At 41.5% G+C, this 22,851-nt stretch overlaps 2 protein-coding genes across 4 annotated transcripts in view; one reads left to right on the top strand and one right to left on the bottom strand.

The window, feature by feature from the left end:
- Positions 1 to 7,000, top strand: part of rarga (retinoic acid receptor gamma a) — a 41,226-nt gene extending 34,226 nt beyond the window's left edge. For all 3 annotated transcript variants that reach the window (XM_072366273.1, XM_072366272.1, XM_072366274.1), the window contains 7 exons: positions 1,222 to 1,370; positions 1,563 to 1,704; positions 2,623 to 2,786; positions 3,132 to 3,308; positions 3,618 to 3,822; positions 3,978 to 4,136; positions 4,377 to 7,000. In XM_072366273.1, coding sequence (XP_072222374.1) covers positions 1,222 to 1,370; positions 1,563 to 1,704; positions 2,623 to 2,786; positions 3,132 to 3,308; positions 3,618 to 3,822; positions 3,978 to 4,136; positions 4,377 to 4,747 — 1,367 coding nt within the window. In that variant the 3' untranslated portion in view covers positions 4,748 to 7,000. The remainder of the gene's footprint in view (positions 1 to 1,221; positions 1,371 to 1,562; positions 1,705 to 2,622; positions 2,787 to 3,131; positions 3,309 to 3,617; positions 3,823 to 3,977; positions 4,137 to 4,376) is intronic.
- A 2,757-nt stretch (positions 7,001 to 9,757) lies between these two features.
- On the bottom strand, positions 9,758 to 21,313 carry calcoco1a (calcium binding and coiled-coil domain 1a). The gene is made up of 15 exons (XM_072366421.1): positions 21,148 to 21,313; positions 19,916 to 20,080; positions 19,717 to 19,819; positions 17,185 to 17,387; positions 16,789 to 17,001; positions 16,445 to 16,593; positions 16,274 to 16,343; positions 16,002 to 16,157; positions 15,410 to 15,664; positions 15,146 to 15,271; positions 14,852 to 14,947; positions 13,987 to 14,074; positions 13,602 to 13,849; positions 13,267 to 13,358; positions 9,758 to 11,754 (listed from the first exon to the last, which is right to left on the bottom strand). The coding sequence occupies exons 2-15, from the start codon at positions 20,045 to 20,047 to the stop codon at positions 11,727 to 11,729; spliced, it is 1,959 nt and encodes a 652-aa protein (XP_072222522.1). The 5' UTR covers positions 20,048 to 20,080; positions 21,148 to 21,313; the 3' UTR covers positions 9,758 to 11,726.
- Between the last annotated feature and the right edge of the window lie 1,538 nt (positions 21,314 to 22,851).

The raw sequence follows: 22,851 nt of genomic DNA, 5'->3' as shown, positions 1-22,851 counted from the left end.
TGCTGGGGGAAGCGGGGGCAGTAAAAGTTAGAATTTCAGAGCCTCCCTGTTTTTTATTTTATGATTGGCTTTTTTTACGGGCTGGGAGCTACAGCTGGTGGTGTGAATAGCAGCCCAAGGTGACCGAGTCCCAATAAAGTGACGGCCAGCCGGGCTGGGGCCTCCAGTTCAGCCATGGGACCGCCTTTATAGGCCTCCTTACGAGCTTAGGCCTCTGTTAAAACCTGGCAGGGCTGCATTGAGGAATTTAGGGCCAGGAAACAAGAGAAAAATAGGGTTTGTGTGTCAGGGGGTGGTGGGATGCAGAGTTGGGGGTGTTTGTGACCAAGGGTGAAAGTGTATGGGGGGAATGCATGTGTGGTTGTGAGTTTGTGCAGGCTAGCATGTATAATTATGATCTGGTCCTATGTGCGCAACAGCTTATGTTTCTCAGGGGAACTTTGGAATACACACACGCAAAAGAGCCTATGCAGGGTCAGCTTCAGAAGATAATGAAGTGTAGTGTGTCATTGCAAATTTGTGACATAAAGAGACACTGACGTCACAGCTGTATTCTAGTTTGAAAAGTAGAGATAGAGCCTTACACCAGTTTTACGAGCTTGTGTGATTGTCATGTGCTCAGTCTTTGCGTGCAAGACATCTTCATGAGCTGTTGTCAATGTGTGGAATGAGGAGGAGCCAGCTTCTGACTTTTGTCTTCAGTAGCTGATTTTAATACCTATCCTTATCACACAACCTGTCAGTCAGTGTCACTCTTGCTTATTGCAGTGAAAAATAGTTTTGTCTGTGCTGTCAGGCATTCATTATCCCCTCATTTTACTGTGTTCACATGAGCTAGTGATATCTCCAAATGTGCCTCATAGAGTTGCCTTGAAGGTTGGTAAGAGGCAGGGAACTCTTGTTAGTTGGTCATATGTGTTTCTGGCTCCTATCTTATCAATTTTGCTCTTCAGAGAGAAAAGCTAAATGTGATAGCTTATCCAATCCATCTCCGGGCTAAATGTACCTTACCACAACCGTTACTCAGTATCTCTGTATGGAAGAGTGAAAGGAACAGTTGTAAGCTGTCATTCCATGTCTGAATGCAGTTAGACAAACTCAACTATACATATTTACTCCATGAATTGACAAATATATGTGAGCGGTAGCTATAGGGTGATCAGTGACAAATTATGTGCTCATGTGGTCTGCTATCTTTTCTTTTTTCCTCCCTTTCCACAGCGGTGGAGACCCAGAGCACCAGCTCAGAGGAGATGGTACCCAGTTCTCCGTCACCACCTCCCCCACCTCGTGTCTACAAGCCCTGTTTTGTGTGCCAGGACAAGTCCTCAGGGTACCACTATGGGGTTAGCTCCTGTGAGGGCTGCAAGGTGAGTGAAAAGTGTTTTGAGCTTTAGTACATACAGATATAAAACTACTTATTTTCTGTAAAGTTAAGAAGGAAAGAGCCTTTTTGATAATCTGAGCCAGGTTAAATGTCACATCCTTTATTTGTTAACTATACTACACATTCTCTTTCTCCTGCCTTCTTCCCTTTTGTGTCTTGCTTCCTGGTGGTTCAGGGCTTCTTCCGTCGCAGTATCCAGAAGAACATGGTGTACACCTGCCACCGAGACAAGAACTGCCAGATTAACAAGGTCACACGCAACCGCTGCCAGTACTGCAGGCTGCAGAAATGCTTTGAGGTCGGCATGTCCAAAGAAGGTGAGCCTTTCAGAACCTAAGAGATTGAGAAAACCACTTCACAAAAGGGGTATTCACTCACAGCGACACTCAGTTTGTACAGATTTTAGGTTTTTAAATTGATCTTTTAATGTCAGAAACTCAGTCAGAAACTCTGGGAAACTATGCAGCAGAGAGACAGAAGCAGATGATGAGCCTACCAGGGGTGGTGATCGGGGCGAGGCTGGGCACTGTACCAATCATATGACTAATCGCTTTACAAAATGAATCTGACTTCCTGTTTCACCACAAAACCTCGCCCTCTGGCCAGCAAGAGACACTGCTCTCATTCATGAAGACAACTCAGGAGAAAACAAGATTTAGAGTTATGACAAAGATGATTGGAGCAGGATTCACACTGTTCGCTGAATCAAAGACCCAAGTTTTGTGCCGTCTTTTCTTTTGCCCTTACACATGGACAGCTGGGCTTACAATAAGTGGCAATTTCTTGCCCTTCATACAGCCCATGGGACATGTATGTGGGTGTAATGTTTGTGAGGGATGTGTGTTAAGACCGGGATCACATTGTGCTTCTGCTATTACTGGATATCCTGAGAGGAAGGAAAGTATGGAAGGCGGAGGAGGGAGAGGAGGCAGAGTGGGAGAGAGTAGATTGGCTTGTGTGTATTGTCGAATAGACAGATTGACAAGGAAGTAAGTGGATGATAAGCGGGAGGTTGCTAGTGTCAATGATAATGCTGTTAAAAGCAGCTTCTTTTGCCACTGAGTTATTGTTTGTACAGTAAGCAACATATCTTTGGCAGAGGTTTGAGATGCTGAGTATGCTAAGCATATCATCACAGAAAGAATGAACATTCTGTTGCTAATCTGTGAAATAGAGATGATTTTGAGCATAGGATAGAATAATTTCTAACTTAATTTTATTTTATTTTCATGTAGCTGTGCGTAATGACAGAAACAAGAAGAAGAAGGATGTGAAGGAGGAGGTGATGCTTCCCGAGAGCTATGAGCTAAGTGGAGAGCTCGAAGAGTTGGTCAATAAAGTTAGCAAAGCTCATCAAGAAACCTTTCCGTCACTTTGCCAGCTTGGAAAATACACCACCGTAAGTCACAAAGAAAAACTCCCATGTCTGATGTTAACTCATGACGCATGTGGCAACATTCTTTGAGCTATGTTGTCTCTGAAAGCTCCCAAAGTTGCATATAATGACATAAATTTACCGTAGCTTTCTCAACATAGAGCTGGCTTAACTAATTCAGTTCTCCATTAAGCCATCTGTGTGGCCTCTGCATGATTGATGCAACATGTAAATGGATTTTTTTTTCATTTGATTGATGAAGAATGTAAATGTGTTGTGAGGCTCTGACACACTCCTTGATGCAAACAGAGTATCACACTTACTCTGGTGCAAAATGCTAAACTGTGGGGGATTTTTGTGTGTGTTCAGAACTCCAGCTCAGACCACCGCGTTCAGCTAGATCTGGGTCTATGGGACAAGTTTAGTGAGCTCTCCACCAAATGCATCATCAAGATTGTGGAATTTGCCAAGCGGCTACCAGGTTTCACCACCCTCACCATCGCTGACCAAATCACTCTACTGAAGTCAGCCTGCTTGGACATACTAGTGAGTCTCTTCTTAAAATAACAATTTTTTTGGCTCGTCTGTTGCTCAATTTTGGTGACGAGTGAAAGGACCGACATAGCTCATGCTGAAATGAAGATATGCTGTCATCTTGTGGACAATAGTAGTAATACAAGAAAGTTTATCATGGGAATGCTGCGTGTAAGTACAGTTTAAGACAAACATCTTGAGCAGATGTCTATCTGTTTAGCCCCTACCAATGTTTTTGTGTGTGGTGGAAGACCTTTTTTATATGACATTTACACGGCATTTTTAATTGTCATGATGTTTTCCATCCTCTTGCCCTAATAGATGTTGAGAATCTGCACACGCTACACCCCAGAACAGGACACTATGACCTTCTCAGATGGCCTGACTCTGAACCGAACTCAGATGCACAACGCTGGATTTGGACCACTCACAGATCTGGTGTTTGCTTTTGCTGGCCAGCTTCTACCACTGGAGATGGATGACACAGAAACCGGTCTCCTCAGTGCCATCTGCCTAATCTGCGGAGGTACTGCAGTGTACACATGCCTAATGATTCAGTTAGTTGTGTAGACTTTTTCAAATCTGTTTTCTTTAAATGTGACATTGACAAGATAGGAAATCTAAAAATATACATCCATTTATAGAGTAAGAACTGTATGTCTTCTCTACTTCTCTTATTAGATCGCATGGATCTAGAGGAGCCTCAGAAAGTGGATAAGCTGCAAGAGCCTCTCCTTGAGGCTCTTAAGATCTATGCCCGCCGCCGCCGCCCCAACAAACCCCACATGTTCCCCCGCATGCTGATGAAGATCACAGACCTCAGAGGCATCAGTACAAAGGGTGATTTTAAAATTTTAATTGTCAAACTCAAATGACTTTCACTCTGAACAAATACCAATATTTTTTCATTAGTGAACATTATTTTGAAAGGTTTTTCAGCTAAAGTCTTATTGGGTTCATAGACTCTATACCACATGTCAGACTCTGTTACTGTGGTCTTTTGGTAACTTAATTCCTTTACCGCAGTGCTGTTAAGACTAGCTAAATAAGTATCTATCAACTCATACTCTCCATGTCCAGGTGCAGAAAGAGCTATCACTCTGAAGATGGAGATCCCAGGGCCAATGCCTCCTCTGATCAGGGAGATGCTCGAGAACCCAGAGGCCTTTGATGACCAAACAGAGTGCAATGAGAGCCAGCCACCACCGCCACCACCACCACCGCCGCCACCACCACCTGCATTGGTTCTCAAGCAGGAGGCGGAGGATGAGGACGACAGCTGGGCCACAGAGAATGGCAGTGAACCATCACCAGAAGAGGAGGATGAAGATGACGATGATGATGTGGGAGATGAAGAGCGAGACAGGGGCTCGGACAGTGATGGGGAGCCCTGGGGGGTTTTGGATAACTTAGATGGGTCAAGGAAAGGCCTTGTTGGGAGGGCGCAGTGAACAGAGCATTTCATGCACAGACATACTCATGCACATACAGGTTCTACACACACACAAACACAGATAACTACATACAGGCATACAGCACAACCTCGCTCTCCCACCTTTAAAAATGCTGGCCTTCCCTCGCTCCTCTCCGCTCTCCTTACTGCACATCACTGTGTCTTCCTCAACAGAACACAGCAGAGCCTTAAGTGTACAGACACTTCTAACTCAGGCCACATCGTCCATGACTAGTGAACTGCAGAAAGATAAAGTCAAGTGGAGATGGCAGTAAACCATATGAACTCCTGGCATAGCCATGAGGGAAGTTAACGTGACAAAAAGAACATAACCTCTTTTGAGAAAGATAAATATTTCTTTTCTTTTCCCACTATTGTTGTTGTTTATATCTAAATAGGGGAACCGCCAAACCGGACACCAGAACTGAGCAGTTGATTCTGATGGATTACAACAAGCACATTACAACAAGAGTACAGGGCAAAACCAAATTGAGTATGCTAATCTTTTGTTTTTGTGCTTATTGCTTTTGAATAATGTTTTCTCTTTTTTTGAGTTTATGAATAACTCCATACATATCTATATACCATTATATTTTGTCTTGTATGTGTTATTCTGGTTTCATATAAAAATCTTTTAGACAATTTTTTTCTTTGAGGAGCTTTCCTGAGAAGATATTCAGAGGGAAAGAAGGGTAATTAGAACTGGCTGGGTCTTCCTTATCAGCTACATATGCTTAGGTCTGGCTCCTTTGAGCACTTAGGCTCATTGTGGATGTCAACGATAATCAACCCGGAGGACTGTTATTTTGTTGCAGTGACTTAATCAGTTTCTGTTATCAGGGAATTGGCATTATTCTATTTAGCTGTTTTTGCAGCTAACCTGTGCTGTCAATGCAGGAAGTATCTGTGCCAAAGTTAGATAAAGTCATCTACGGAGCATAAGTTTGACCCCTGGCAGAGATTCCAGTTACAATCAGACGATCCTCTCAACAGAGTGCCCCCTCTCACGTGCACTAAGAAGACACCCTCAAGCTCATGCACAGTGTAAGCTTACAACAAGCACACACACTCCTTCCACTCTATTCTCAACGGTAGCGGATGTGCCAACCTGGCCCAGAGATCTGGGACAGAGATTAAGACTTGACCATTTGTGTAGCACTTTTACGATCCTCTGTTCAAGTAAGGCACCTCTGATCCTCCAAGAGTGGAAATACTGTCTTTGAGCATATTCCCGTTTGAATGCCATTACTGATTGCAACATTTACATAATGAATACAATCAAACTTGGAGCACTCCCCGATGATGTCAATAAATGAATACACACAGTCAACATTGACACAAACATCCCCACATAGCAGCATTGCATGCAACTACACGTTGATCAAAGGCACATGCAAACCGAAAGCAGGAATTCATATGGAAGACATTTTGGAATCAGACTCAGGGCTTTTCAGTAAGGACCAAACCCTAGCTGCTCTTTAGGCATGCTAGAATCAGGCAATATTTATGTGCGTATTCTTGACTATGTGTGGATTCTCAAGCTCCGCTGTGTGAACTTAGAAGGCAACAAGTCTGAAAAATAGCATGGATGCCAGTCACACTCTCTAGAAGGGGTGACCATGTCCATCATCATCTTTGTCATCACTGCCCCACCTGCGCTCTCGCTGGCATCAATGCAGCAAACAGCCTTCTCATCCCTCAAGCCATGATCTCATCTTGTCTTCTTGCTTATCTTCTCACTTCTTTTTGAGCAAGAGCAGAGGATTATGTGTACTTGTATCACTTCTTTTTTGCCAAAATGTCACAGTGGGCGATCAGCTGGGAAAGCATGGCTGATATACAATTCAGAGGTTTTTCTGTCTCTCTTTGAAGCAATATGAACATTCTCTCTGTAGCAGTGAGACTTGACTTTTTAACATGGGCAGGTCTCTGCTTTTTTGGTGTGTGTGTGTGCGCGTGTGTTTGTGTGTGTGAATGCTTTAACATGTTTTCAGTCATAGGGTGGATGCCCTCAGCATGGTGCTGTCACACAAAAACGTGTGTGATGACCTCATCCTTCCTCTCTCTGCTGGGCTGTCATGATGTAAGTGATGGTATTGCTGGCAGAACATTGAGATTATGTCGTCTTACGTTTTTTGTTTTTTTTTCCAACATGGCCAACGTGTTGTCGACCCTCTGTTTATGTCAACTCTTGTCATACAAAGAAAAGCCATATAAACAGTAAGAGGCACAATAAACTACTTTTGTGAGAGTACTGGACTTTTTATTGTATCTTCTTCTTGAAGTGATTTTATTTCACTGAAATATTTTGCAGACAGTGTAGTGCTTTTAATTACGCTAACCAGTCGTTACCTCGTTTGAGCAGTAGAGGGAGCTCTTGCACTGTGACTGCAGGGTCTGCTGCATGCAGCAGTGTTCACTGCATGGAGGAGAAGAGCAGGGTCTGTTGGTCATGGAGAGCTATGGCTAATAAATTACAGCCTCCTGCTGGACAAGGACATCAGATAAAGGTCTTTTCCTAAGATCTGTTCACGCTGCTGTTAGAGGAGAGCAGGTGGTTTAATAAAAAATCTCAGAATTACTCTTTCCTGTGGTTTTGTACCACAGTGGTTTAGAAGTGAAACAGTACAGCTATTACAAGTCTACAACTTGTATAGAAAAAAAGACATCAGAAGAATCTCATGAAGAAAACTTCAAAACCACCACATACATGAAAATATACTTGCAATATCAGTGCACTGAATCTAACTAAAAAAATATATCCTATTTAGTTGTCCAGTTGTGATAAGCTTTTCCCCACAACATTAAAAAAAAAGTTACATAGAGAACTATTTAGAAAAAAAGACTGATTAATTGATAGAGAATCATTACTTCAAAATGTGTTGGGGAAAAGGAAAGGGATCCTTTTTGTCAGAAAATAGCCTAACATGGATTAAACTTGACTTTGACAATATTTGAGCAAGTAGAAGAAAGACTCTTGGACCCAAAACATGAAATGGAAATGTAATAGATAAAGGAAATATTAGATATGTTAGGGCTTCACATTTCAATCAGTGTCACAACCTTTAACGTAAAATGAAAAATAAAGATTGAACACAGTTGTGCAGATGATACTTAAATCAAGTAAATTAATAAGGAAGATGTTCTTTAAAATTATTCAGGTTGGCCTTGTACAACGTCACCAAAATAATACCAGTCTTGTTACTGACATTATCATCTTATCTTGTTCGAACAGGCATCCTATTAATAAAGGTCTACTGATTGTAAACATCTCTTTTTTCAGGGTCTCAGTGTGGGATACGAATTCCTCACCCTGATTTTATTGATAGAGAGCCAAAGAGAATCAGAAGAGGGTGATAAACAGAGATGAGATTCTATCAATTATACGATTGCTTTAATTAACTATCATTAAAGACAGATCAATAACACCAGACTGGAATTAAAATAAGGCCCATACATTATACACTATTTTACAAGGAACAATCAAATTGCCTCATATACTGGGAACCCTTCAAGGAGTTGCCATGGCAACCCATGGAAGGACTTGGGATGTGCCTGAAGGAATTTAAAGGAGCCGGGTTTATTTTCTAAATACTCAATCTTACACATTAGTGGTGCTTTATGAAGTAATTACCAAGAAATTCTAATGAAAAACAGAATGAAAACATGTCAACAAAAAATTCAAATGAATTACCAATTAATACAGGGTGGAAAGTCTCTTTTATATAGTTTTTTTTTACGGCCACAGGCCATTAATTATTTATAAAAATAGTAAAGATTCCATAAAAGTAGGTCACAAGTGCAGCACGCTGCAGGAATTCATTTGAATATTTAAAACCAAGGAGGGACCCTGTTCTGAACATGAGCAAACTGCAGTGCACCCACAGTCAACACACAGAGGAGATAACAGACCAACAGAGGCAGTGGCAGCTCCTCAGAGAGTGATCAGAAGGATAAAGCTCAGTGAACCCAAGTGCTCCTGGCAGTAGTTAGGGAGGTATGGTCTGGGTTCACGGTGCCATAAAGCCAAACTGTGGAGGTGCATGTGATCTGGGTCTAATGTAATAAAAAAAAGGAGGGTCTTTCTAAGAAAGCCTAAAGCTATATACAAGAGAGACATATATGTCATATGCTGGACGCATGGAGTTAGGAGCAGGGTCATAATGTGGAACAGCATTCCATTTACAGTGTTCCTCCTGCTTTGGCCAGAACAAACATGTTCATCAGTTGTTATGCAGCAAATCCATAGAGTTGGGTATCAGTCAAGGGATGAGAGGACAGGTGAAGGGAAAGTGAGAAACTGTTTCAAGTGCAAAGACCACAAATTTAACACCATCCCCTGTATGAGCAGAACGGCACACAGGCCATCGTAGAGAGGCAGTACCTGACAAAGTGATGAAGAAACAGGTAAAGGTATCTGTGGGTGAGAGAGGAGGGTGTCCAAGGAGGGAGGAAGAGGAAATAAACAGGTAGCAGGGGGCATTTTGGGGAAGGGGAGTGAGCACTGGGCAGGAAGGCGTCGGGGTCATAAAAACTAGGAGATGTGTTCTGGCCTCTGGGTCTTCATATCTTTTACATTTCTAATTAAAAGAGATAAAGAGTGAGGGAGTCATCAATCCCACAGTGATTTCCCAGTTAAGGTTTTAGAGGGGGCTGTAAACTAGGAAGCCCGGCATCATTGATTTTATAATTAGCTATCGTCACCCCAGACTTAAGATGGAGGGAGTGTGATGGGGGGAGGCAGGAGGAGAGCTTAAAAGAGAGAGACTGCTTGAGGAGTAGGAAGGCACAAGGATGAAGATGATTAACCAGTCAGCCCTGAGGGGAGCCAAAGGTGAGAGAAAAATTCTGAATGAGAAATGTCTATGAAACAGGCAATGAGCTGAAATGGAATATAGGCTTCATAGCTGTGTGAAAAGAAATTGGATCATTAAATACCAGTGAAATGTCATGCTAGGATCAAAATATTGCAATAATCTTTGGCCAGAGTTAGACAAATAAGCCCCAGTGATGGATACATTTTATTATGCTGAATCCCACCCAAACCTTGTTACATGACTGGAAAGGAAATATGCAACAGTGTACATGTGGGATAACCTTCATAACCAAAACTTCAAAGCAAACTATAACCACTGGAGCTCTTCTGCAAGGTGACAGGAAGTACTCCCAGCAGACACAACAAAAATAAAAACATTCTTAAGACATAAAGTCAAACTACAACAACGAACAAGGACAACAGAGAATACATTTAGTGTGCTATTATCTGGGAAAGAGAACACAGCTCAAAAGCTTCCAATTTCTGTGTAGAGAATCAAATCTGTAGTGTAACACCATGGCAGCACAAGATAAACAATAGGAGAGACAGGTATTTACTTCTTCCATGTTACATAATCCTTGTTCCATTAAAATCTGCTGCATTATTCTACATCTAACTCAAACATAACTAGCTGGTATCATTCCCTTATGTCAGCACCAACATTTCGCAACAACATATCTCAAATAGTATGAGTATTTGAAAGCAGAAAGTAAAAACATTGAAGGTACATAAAATATAAGTAAACACAACACACAATTTTAGAAATAAGATACTGATGAGAGCACACAACTGACATATGAAGTATCCATGTATTAATGTTTCATCTAAAAACTCTTACATAGTAAAAACTGGGTGCAAATACAGCAGAAAAAATCAAACATCAAGGGATCTAGAGCAAATTTTCTTTGCCAAGCGTGGAAAATGCTGTCTGCTTCATTGCACAAACGAAACACCCTTTTCAAACTAAACCTGGATATAGTTTCATTGCAACATAACTCATGTTAATTATAAATAGAAAATCATGAAAAATGCATACAGTATTGATTAAAAAGGCAGGCAGCAATTTTTATTGGGGCAGTATACTGCCGTAGGGGGGCAGGGCGAAAATATCAACACCTAAGTGCTGATGTCAGAATATATAAAAATTGGACTTATCTTGGACTTAAACGTCATGATTTTAGGCACAAATTTAGAACTGTATGACTATGAATTCAGATTTCTGTACAATATAAACTATGATAAAGGCTGATGCTAAATAGTTTCACTATTCACTGCATGTGGATTTCGATGATTATGAAAAGCATAATCCTCGCTCTTAACAAATAGATAACGCAGCTAATCTGAAAAGCTTGCAAGCAGCAAATTTTCAATAATGATATGTAGCTGCTAAAGTATAAAGTTACATGTGGCATCTATCTTAATGGACATTAATCATCCATAAACTTTCTTATTCAAAATGTTGGTGATTTATGTCTGCATCATTAAATCACCTCAACTGCATCTGCATGACAACAATCAACTGCTAATGTGGACAAGAAAATGCATATCAAATCTTAGCTCTGAGTAAATGGAGGTAAAATATGATGTCATAGACCTACGTTATTGCAATATATTTTAGCATGGCGCTGTGTCGTCGCTTTATGCTGCCATGAAAAGTGTCCAAAGCTGCGATGGAGAATTTAATGCTGGAATAGAGTTTTGCCATGATTTTTCAGTGGAGCCAGGCCTGCACAAAACATCATAATTACAGTGCCTGTCATGACTCCTAATCACAATTGCCATAAAAACGACATAACATCCATCGTAAAGCTCTCGACACAGTAATGATTCAACAGAAATCATTCTGCTACAGCGTGCAAACTCAAATGCCAGCGCTCATGCCTCAAAGCCTGCCGCTTCAAACTGTGCACCAGTCTTGTGTCAGTCATAAACATGGTGCTGACCTGCCACCACTGGCTAAGCAGTCAAGGCAATAACAACTGTCTAGAGAGGAAAAAACAAGGTTGAGAGCAGATATGGTATAATTGCATATTAACATTTCTCTGTGTTTTCAGTGAGCTGTTTGTGTGCTTGTTAGTAGATGCAACTGAAAGCAAACTCCAACAAAGTCCTCCTTCTACTGTTTGATCACTTGTTGCAGCCATGCTTAGATGTCCACTGGTTACCATGGCGAGGTGTCGGCAAGATCACTGGAAGGAAGACACAAAGCAGAGTGTGTGTGTTAAAAACTGAAAGAAACACATCCTGGTTGAAAGATGAGGGCTAGACTGAAGGAGCGGGTGAGTGGGAGCGCAAGAACCTTAATGATGCTGAAAATTGGCCCGTGACTGTGGTACACCCCTTGGGTAAATCATTGCTACAGCTTGCTGTCAACTTGTCTGTCCCCTTGTCCTCCCCTCTTGCCCCCCCCCGGCACGCATGCCCCCCCCCAACTCTGTCTCAAACAGTCTCCCCCGCTTCACCCTGACTCAACTTCTTTTACGACAGCATATTCAAAACTTCCATCTTCGAGCCGTAGTCGCCCTGTCACCATAAATAATGGGCTGCATATGCCTGCGTGTTTGCAAGCTTTGAATTAATTGTGAAACCATGTCTCTGTGAAGCGAGAGAAGCAAGATAACAAAGTGATTTTATTCAGAAACTGTGCTTTAGTACAGCTTTAAAATATAAGCACATTAAGGCATTTTCAATTTGTAAATATTCTATGCTTTCGCTTGTCTACATCTCAGGGGGAAAATATGAAAATTCTTACTCCCCTGCATTTACAAGGTGGCTTTGTTCTGTAACTACTTTGCAGCGTAACACTGTACACACAAATCAAGTCATGAAATCGTAAAACATGACACTTTGCTGGAGTTTTAAACCAACCAGCATGACAGAAGGATATTCGCTATCTTGTTTGTCCTTAAATACATTTTCAAACGCAGCACAATGCAACTCTCCATTTTTGAACCTCAAATCTTTACCTGGGCTTAACTTGTTGCAATCACTTCTCCACCACTTGTTTAGCAATACTTCACCCCTCTTTCAAGGGAATATCTTTCAATACGTTTTGAGCACTGGGAAGTACTTATTTCTGCCTTTCAAAGGCTACAACACTGGCAGCATATGAGACAGTTAAATACCATCAAGTGTTCATCCAATGCGAGTGTAACAGTGTTTACGGAAGTAGTTGAAAAATAAATTTTCTTTAATTCAGTTAAAATATCAGTAAACAATGAAAATATACTGTTTTAAGTAAAATGCCTGCATTAAATACTGCTGCTTCTACAAGGCAAGTGTTGTTAGCAAAGTACACTTTTAGAATCATAATTAAAAGTACTTGCTATGAACAGAAATTGCCCCCATGCCTGGAATAATATCATATATATCATCATTAAATGAATAACACTGATGCGTCAGTGTACACATAGAATTGTACTGTTGAGGATGGTCACTTTGAAACCCCTTCTAACCACTGCGAGGTTGGCATCTTTTTTTTTTTTACAGTGAACATTTCAGTAAGATTTACTGCAAATGACTACAGTACATACTTTAATGTTGGTGAAATTTTGAATGTAGAACATTTTATGGGGTATTAGTCCTTTGACACTTTGACAAAGTGATGGAAGTAAGCAATGTTCCTCCTCCTGTGTGTGTTTTTATCATTCTATACAGTATATTCTATGTTTGGTTATGAGTTTGAAGGGGGGAGGTTGTACCTGAGAAGAGTATCCGTGTGCTCAGGCAACAAAAGTGCTGTTTCCTCTCCAGAGCTGTTTCCTCCACACTGAAGTGGGTCTGGTTCCTCCTCCTAAGTACCAGAGGAACACACACACGTACACACACAGAGACACTTAACTCCAGCAGCTATTACAGTCTAATAACTTGCAGACTAGCAACCTAATTGCTTCCATGAGATAATGTCTATATCAAACGACCCACTGCCCATGTTTAACTGGAGTGCTTGCTTATCAGCATGAAGACATAGTTCATTTTCGATATCACATACAATTATGCTAGGGTGACAATAAATGACTCTGACAGCGTGTCTCACCGAATCAGAGCTGTGCACCTGAGTATCAGCGTTGGCCTGATGGGGCAAGGACAGTGGGGCAGGCTGGTTGATGACCACTGCACTCCTGTCCAACTCCCTGGGGGAGGGAGGGAGTGTTGAGAGGAGCAAGGAGTCCGGCTGGCCCTGCTCACACAGGCTATAGTGTCCCAGAGGTCTCGGTGTGTGGAGGATCTGCAAAGCCTCTGGGCTCTCATCCTCAGAGTCAGATAACACACTGTCAGGACACCCTGTGAGAAAGAAACAATGGCAAAGAAAAATAGGTCACTTTTCTCAAGAGCTCCGTTCACATCGCATGCAACATAGGCCATACTGAACAATATTTAGTGTTGCTTTTGAGTGACAGCTGAGAACACTTTTATTTCACCTGAAGAGGCAATCGGAGCAGCTTCCCACCTGGCGCTGGCCACTGTTCCCATCTTCAGCTCCAGCTGACAGATGTGCTCCATCAACTCCTGCAATGAAAAATACGAACATCACATCACAACCCATGTTGGGACTTGGATCACGGCTTCAGTAGCCATCACCCATATAACCCTTATGATGTCTGACTTCTTCAAACCAAGGCCTCATAAAACTGTTACACAGTAAACAAAAAAATACAACTTGTACAATATAAATAGTACTATCACTGTACAATAAACATTTGAATCCTTGTTTTATTTATTGTGTTCCACAGACTACCTGCAAGGCTTCCAAATGGCCAATGTTAAAATGAAGCTGGATACTGATTTTAAAAACATTGGCCATCTACTCTGCCTATATCTGGCAAATGTGATGCTGGTTAGCCAACAAAAACTCTGTAGGCACATTAACAGCCACAACGCTGACTGCCCTGAAATCCACCATTTTATATTGCACTATAAACAATTTATACTGCACAATAACAAGAGAGCAACAACAGAGAGAAGATTCCCAACACCTGGGGCATTCACAATACCAGCAGACTTGTTGTTTTATCGGCAAGCTTTAGGATACAAATTTATTATTAAAAACAAGGTTTTAGAAAAAGGAAATGATCTTGACGAAATTGGGAATTGTGCCCAAATATGTTCCACTTTCAAACTTACATGCAGTATGTGATAAGTAATACCCAACATAATACATGCATATCGTTGAATGAATACACCAACTCACAAAATGTCATAATTCTCTCATTTTTTCTCATAACGAACTTCTGTCAGCACAGATTCAAGGTGCTCTTGTGCAGCAGGTAAAACGCTGTTTTTCACCTGTTTCTCTGCGAGCAGCTGCTCCTTCTCTTTTTGGGCAACCCTCAGGCTGGCTTTCAGCTCCTGGAGCTCCCTGCGGGTTTCACTGAGCTGAACCTGCAGGCCAGATAGCATAAAACAGAAGGATAAAATATATCATAACCATTTTAAGGATAAATGAGGCGTGAACAGGTTAAGTGTCACACACTTCGAAATGTCATTTCTGGTTCTTGTTTGCATTAAGTTTGAGTGCACTTATTGTCATTACAGGCAAAGTAGCCGTCACATACACACAAAACAACGCATCTATCTCACCCGGTTGCAATCTTTTTCACGGCCAAGCTCCACCTCCAGCTTCACTCTCTCCATCCTTTCCTCCCGCAGCCTCTCCTCAATCCTCTGCAGCTCCGTGTTGAGTTTCTCCAAACGTTCGTGGTCCATCTGTCGGTGTGAAACACATACACAAACACACGTTTAATTACTTATAGTTATAGCATTTTAATTCAATGGAAGCAAGGTCCCTGGAACAACTTCCACTTCTAAATTCTCCAGATGCTATGTTCTGTAGCAATGCTTTACCTCTGCAGTGCGCTGCAGATTCTGCCTCTCCTGGGCCCAGTGAGCTCTTCCCTCTCTCAGGGCCAGACTGGAATCTGCAAGCTGAAGGGTGAGTTGGGCAGCCTGCAGGCGAGCCTGGTGCAGCTCGGCCTGCCCATGATCCCTCTGGGCTACCATGGCACTTAAATCACTCTTTAAGCCCTCTGCGGTGCGCTCACTCATGTGCAGACGCTCCCGAAGGCTCCGCATCTCCTTCAGTGATGCCTCACTCTCTGCCTGTTGATAAAGCAATGAGAAGGAATGTGTTGGTTGCAAATATGCTACTGTAGGGGATATTTACTATATAATGTGTGTCGTGATAATGATACTGAAGGTGAGACACCATAAACGTTTTAATTATGTTGAAGTTTTAAGATGTACTGAAACATACTTGTAATTTCAAAATAAAAATAAAAAACCCATTTCACCTGTCTGTCCCCAAAAAAACACTGATGTAAGGTACTAAGACTTAACTGATAGAAAAAGATTGCAAAATACTTTTTTCTTAGCGGAGAAAAGGTAGTCAGAACATTACTCGAAGCTCGGAATGTGAAAAGTCCAAGAAATGTCTCACCTCTTTCCTGTGGGCAGTGGTCAGTTTCTGGGTGAGGGTAGTGATGGTGTTCTGCAGCTGCAGGACGCTGGTATCTCGCTGTGCGAGGGAGTTCCTCAGACCTTGAAACTCCTTAGACAGACTTTTGAGTTCTGCTTCTGTCTGTTCCAGCTTAGTCTAACAGTCAGAGATAAATGACCCAGATGGGAAAAGTCAAACAAAGATATGGAGGAAAAGACCAACAGAGACATAAGTTTTAATAAGTTTCACAGCATGACTTGTACTGTAAGTACCTGCAGGATTTTTCTTTCACTTTCCTCTTCTTTCCTCAGCACGGCGGCCCTCTTGGCTCTTTCCTTCATCCTGCACACACACACACACACACATTTGGTTATGGACAATCAAAACTATTTACGAGACCCTAATAAAACTAAAGGAAGAAAAAAGAGGAGAAAAGGTCAAACCTCTCCAACTCTGTCTCTCTTTCCACAGCTCTCTGTGTCAGGGTTTTGATGTCCTCCTCTAGCTCTCGTATTCGCACTTCACTCGCCTCCCTGGCATCCATTAAAGCAGTTTTCTCCTGGGCTAGAGATTCTCCTAAAGCCCGCTCGTCCTAAATGACCAGAGGCATTTTTAATTTTGAGGATCTACAAATACAATTTTTAATATAACAAAGCAATTTCTTTCATTTCTGTTGAGGCAAATTGTGAAAGCACGGACTTAATGAGAATAACAGCAGATGAAAATATGGAAATGACAAGGGGCAAAAATGATTTGGTCCATTATTTAATTATGCTCCATACACCACCTTCTGCTTCCTCTCTATCTCCTCAATCTTCTCTAGACTGTGTTTCAGCTCTTCCTGCTGCCTGGTGATATCCCTTTCCAACCCTTTGCGCTGTCTGTCCCAGGCCACCTTCGCTCTCTTGTATTCCTCCTTTTCTTTCTCCTTTTGTTTTTGTGCTGCCTCCAGCACCTGCAACAGCTTGGCACGCTCTTGCAGACATTCTTGCAATCGACTCTGACAAAAGACAGGGAAAAAAAACACATTTGTGTCTTTGTTTGGCAGCAATAAGTAACAACACTGATTTCCCAGGATGTGTTTTATAAGCACTCATTAATAATGCAATAAGAAAACAAACTCATCCTGTATCTGGTGACGTTTTTTTTAACTTTTTATTGTTGTTTCACGGTTTATGCTCACCTGCAGCAGTTCTGCCCTGGGTACTACCAGCAGCATGTCTGTGGTTTCCTCCTCTCCATGAGACTCTTCTTCAAGGGTCACGAGATCCTCAAGTGGCTTTGGTGCACTAAAAGTGAATTTGGAGCTGCGGGAGCACACTTCCCCTTTAGCATCAACATATACAAACTCGTACTCTTGGGAGCTGGACTTGGGCAGGTAGGAGGCTAAAATGGTGAGAAGAAAATTGAGGTTATATCCAAATAAAGTAATATGGAAGGATAATTTTGTTTCAGAGTAGCTTTGTTTTTATCTATAGAAAGTCAGGTGTAGTTAAGATGACCCTGTTTCCAAAAGAAAGCTGGGAAGTTGAACAAAATGCAAATACAACCAGATTACAATGATTTATAAATAACTTGTTCTGTTTCTTTACATAATGCGTCAAATGTTTTTAATGAGTGACAATTCTTGACTGAAGGCAGGGCAGTTCTGTAGCTGGACTCTTTTCACATAGAGCCGTGCTGTTGTAATTTATTCAGCTTGTCATTTGGCATGGTCTTAATGAAATAATCTTAATTTTTCATTTATATTAAATTTTAACTGGCATTTGTGCATGTAGCAACAAACGGTATTTACTTTGCTAACAAGTAGTTTTCCGATGTTTTTTCTCATTACACACTTCTTTGAATGCACCATCACAGCTTTTAAACATGTTTCTGCCTCCAAATCAAAAATAAATTCTCAGTTTCAGCATTTCATAAGGTGTCTGTACAATGTGCCCAAACTTTTCTTTTCTTTCTTTCATGGTTGTAACTGCCTCTAAATTTTATGCTCTGATAGCTAAACCACTGCCCTAAATCGTCTTTATTTCGTGTTACAATGCGCCTTTAGAGGGACGAAGTAGTCTTTAAAAATAATGGTATGAAATCGTTTTCTAAAGTAATGGATTTATGAGAAGTGTTGTAATACGACTTCCGACCACTAATGGCAGCACTGCGGTCATCCCGCGCAGGTAAATTCGTAAGAAATGGCGCCATTCGCCTTGGCGGATTTTCCTCAGGTGAGTTCCCTTTCTCCTATTTTTTCTGCCAATGTCTTCAGAAACCCAGAAATGATCAAATACCGTTCGGACGGTCAAATGCCAAACAGGAAATGCGGTGCGGCAACAAGTGCGCTGTTTTTAATGCGCATTTACAGGAGAATATATTCTGTCGGATGGTTGCTGAATTGAGTCGAAAAAATAAAATAATCAGCGGTAGTTTTATGTCCGTTTCGCAACTAAACATAACATCAACTGAAGGCGGTGGGGACGGTTAACGGGAAAACCCCGAGTTAAACATACTTTCATAGACTACAATAATCTGTGATGTTGGTCGCCAAATAATATATATCTTCGAAATAAACTATAATTTATTGCGCTTTTACAATATAGTGCAAATATCGACTTTGTTGATTAACTTTTTGTTACCATATTTGCCTTTAAATCTAAACATATATAGAGATGTATGTAATGGATCAGAGCATTAACACAACATGTGTAAAACTGAAGACTGCAATTGATCAACTGATTAAATAACGTGGGGAGACAGATTTATTGTATCATGTGTCCCACTCACCTTGCATCACAAAGCTACTGTACCCTTCTGTAACCACTGACATGAGAGGATGAAATATTAATTAGAACTGACCTCCAGATAGAAAGGTGAAATCAACATTGTGTTCGCGATTCCCTTCGCAGTCTTCTATTTTATTTTAACAATATGGAAACGAGTATGCTAAAAATGGATATTTTTTGTTTAAAAATAAGTTGCTTTTTCAACTCTTTAACTGTCATAACCTTGGAACTGACTTCCAGTTTATATTCCAGGTAAACCACGTGTGCGGCTTCATCTTCCTGATCCTCCAAGAGCAAACTTGAATTAATTCTCTTGTACTTGATGTATCCCTCTCTGACCCGAGAACAGCCATCGCATTGTCTGTGACCTCATTCAGCCAATAAAATAAGGTAACCTGAAGTAATACTGCCTTTACACAGGTGACAGACTTTTTTTTCAATCTGTTCTTTACATGTGGAATGGCATCGACAGCATGCTAAAGTTAGAAGTTCACCACTCTGTCGGGGGGGGGGGGGGGGGGGGGGGGGGGGGGGGGGGGTCAATGCTACACCTGTTGCACACGTCACCTACAGAGAAGCAGGCTTATTAGATGCCCCTGAAGTGGGCCAAAGTGAACACAGTATTCTCCAGTGAGCAGCAGCACTCAGTAGAGCAGGCTATGAACCATTGTCTTTGTCGTCCTCATTACCCAACCCTCCCTGCTTACCAAAGTAATGAATTCAAACCATGACAGAGGTGGTCTGTGTTTTACGAGACCAAGCTAAGCAGAGTATTTGTCTTCTGCACAAGATGTTTCTCTTAAATTGCTGGCCTTTTGCATACACCACTGTTCATTTCAGAGAACTGTCAATCTCAGGCTGAAATTTTTCCACGCTGATCTCTGCATTGCACTAGTAGGGACTCTTTAAAACTATGGGGGGGGGGTGCTGGTTGAAAGTACCCTGAAAATGCACACAGCAGTTGACATCTGTGCCCTCTTGATAGTCAGCTGGGGCCAGGGCCCAAACAAAGGTTTCATAGTCCTTCACCGATGACCATTCCACCTGAGGAAACGAACATGCACACACTGTTATCTGGCAGTTGTATACTTGTATTCTGTATTTACTTGATTTTTACAATAGTTGACACAGCAGCAATACCTTGAAGAGCCCGATCCAATCATTGCTTGCCCAGTTGTGCTGGGAGCTGAGTGTATAGTGACAGTCGACTCTGCTCTGGGGGAAGTAACTGCAGCCAATGTTTCTGAACTCCACCCGCCAAGCCTCGTCCATGGTAACACAAAACAAAGGCAGGCGGTCTTGCACCTTCAAGGGAGGAGGAGGAAAAAAAAAAAAAGAGACTATTTAGTGCAAGTTTGAGGTAGAAAGTGACACGTTCGGTTAGCTGACTGTGAAATAGGTAAGAGGTGACAGCTGGTGAGCAAACACCAGCAAGCCATGAATCTGTGAATATTTATTCAGTGTAAGAAGATAGCCTGACTGAGTGTACACTTGAGGAAAGGACACCGGAGCTAAACCTCAGTGACAGCTTGAGCTTTGAGCAGCATGACATATTACAGTTTTGGCACTGTGGCTATTTCGGTCATCGTGGAAATCATTTGCTATTGTACTTCATCACGTGGAAGCATGCGTTATGAGGGGTTTGGGGCTCAGATTCCACAGGCGCATGCATGCCGTGAATTTCGGGACTCCTGGTTGCAGCTGCCTGCTAATAGAAAGCATTATTAATTTAGCACGTTGTGTGTCATGTGACCGCCAGTATAGATCACATGTTCCCAATTTGGTTAATGGCAAAAAAACCAAGAAAAGTCTTAAGTAGTTGTGTGATACACAAGCACACAGACAGGATATGTAAGGTTATAAATAAATAAATAAATAAAGGACAAGTGTACATGTGGTGTAATTATAGATTACAAGTGACTGTCATTCTTATATTTGTCTTGGAGCTGCAGTTATCGTAATCCAACTTAGTTACAGGGATTTAGTTTTAGTGAAGCAGCGTCAATTTCCCAAAAAGGCAAGAATTGTGTCTCGTGTTAACGCAGAATCCAGAGATTGAGTCGAAAATAACATGTCAGGAAGGACCATTCTCAGCAGCTTTCTGAGCGATCGCATTACACTGCACGAGGCTTGAGGCCCAACAGCAGCACATGTCGAAGAAACACTGCTGCGGATGTCGATGTAAGTTTAAGAATAAACGGGTGAAAACACCTACTGCAGGCAGACCTGTGCGTGCACGGGCTAAGCATCATTGCTCGGCCGATTATGGCAACTGGAGCGTGAAATGGACGGGACAACACACGCTTTGTCAACTTAAGAAAAAAAAAACATCTGCGCACATCACCTCGAATCGTGATTTTCCTTTCGCTTACCTTTGCAACCCTCACTTTGTAAGAGCCGTCTGAACGACGCGTTTTTTGTCGAAGCTCGTGGATCTACAGTCTACAAGAAAACGACAAGAAGTCATCGGGCATAGCTGTACTTTTCTCCAGGGGCTTCGTTTCTTCTGTAACCCGAAACAATAACAAAAAAAAGAGGAGACCAAAGCAAAACACAAGCACGACAGCTTCGCCTCTACCGCGGAATTATGGGAGCTGCTGTTCATTAGACGGTTGGAGTTAGAGGATGATGTGGGGCTCAGAACTACAATCCCCATGATGAAAGAGGGAGCGTAATGTGACACTTCTCACCGGCACGCCGTTGCTTTTTGCATCAGGCGTCGTATTTCTGCACACGGAGCCGCGGACCAGCCAATGAAAACGAGTATTTCTTGTTTGAGATGAGGGAAAAACGACCAGTAGCAACTCGAGCAGTGGGGATTTTCTTAATTTTTTTTGTCTCTGCCCTCATTATCTGAGTTGCAGTTATCTCAGAGTTATTTGAATTGCACATAATACTCCCATACTTATATTCTTTTTTTATATATATAGTTTTTTATATATGTTTATACCCCTTCATATTTATAACCTGTTTATAGTCTGTACATTCATAGCCTATATATATACTTTTACTTATAGTTATAGCATATTCACAACAAATTTACTTTACATTTGTAATATATATATTTATATTTTTGCTAAAGCACTTCTGGATGGATGCAAACTGCATTTAGTTGCTTTGTACTTGAGACATGTGCAATGACAATAAAGTTGAATTCTATTCTATTCTATATTCAACACAGCTGGAAGTCAGACAGGTAGACTTTAAGTTGAGTCTCTTATCCCCGGGTCCAGTTAATAATAATATATATATTAAATTCACTTTTCTATTTTTTTTTTTTAAGATGTTGTTTGAATTGGTCTCAGAGAACCCTTTTCCCCTTAAAAACGTCGACCGCCTGAACGTCACACAGTAAAACAGACTTAACATCTGTTGATGTCAGTCCATTCTCCATCTAGTTTTGTTGGGGAATTTGGCGTTTATCTGGAAAGCTTTGTCCAGCTAGCCCCGAGGTCCTGCTTGTTGCAAGTGCCCCATTTAGGGAATTGGTTGACAAGTCACTTCGTGCCCTGTAATGTTGACAACAAATTTAAGAGCAAGATGATGTTATGATGGTGGACAGCAGATGGCAGTGCACCATCTTTGTAAACCCAGAGCATCACACTCAAATTGTCCCTTGCCAGCCATATCCTTAGAACCTCTGACACAGTGAACGCTCCTAAGCTTCGTGAGACTGTCCCACAGCATTGTTAACTAAACTGAGCACATCTTTTTGTTTTGTTTTTACCTTTACTGTAATGTAAGTGGGATTGAAGTTGCAACGCGAGTTCTGAAATAGAATATGTAATGTAACTTATCACTATCAGCTTTGAAATCATTTAGATTTGGCTGATGTTGCAGAGAGCGGCACTGCATTTGACTCAGACATGAAATGATAAAACTTCTAAATTATCTTGTTTTAAGACAATTATGAAACTGTAGGAGAACTCCATGTTTCAGCATTGGCTTAGCAATTAAGCGTGAATGCCATCTAAACGACATGAATTTAATTCAGAAGAAAAAGTCATTAAAGGAGTTGTACAAAAATTGGGCTTAGTAAAAAGCAGAGACCCATCTAGCAGGATAAGCACTAAAGA

This window comes from Leuresthes tenuis, unplaced genomic scaffold, assembly GCF_036924035.1.
Source record: "Leuresthes tenuis unplaced genomic scaffold, fLeuTen1.0.hap1 SCAF_16, whole genome shotgun sequence".
In the NCBI taxonomy this organism is placed as follows: Eukaryota; Metazoa; Chordata; class Actinopteri; order Atheriniformes; family Atherinopsidae; genus Leuresthes; species Leuresthes tenuis.
This window is presented reverse-complemented; position numbering and strand designations above follow the sequence as displayed.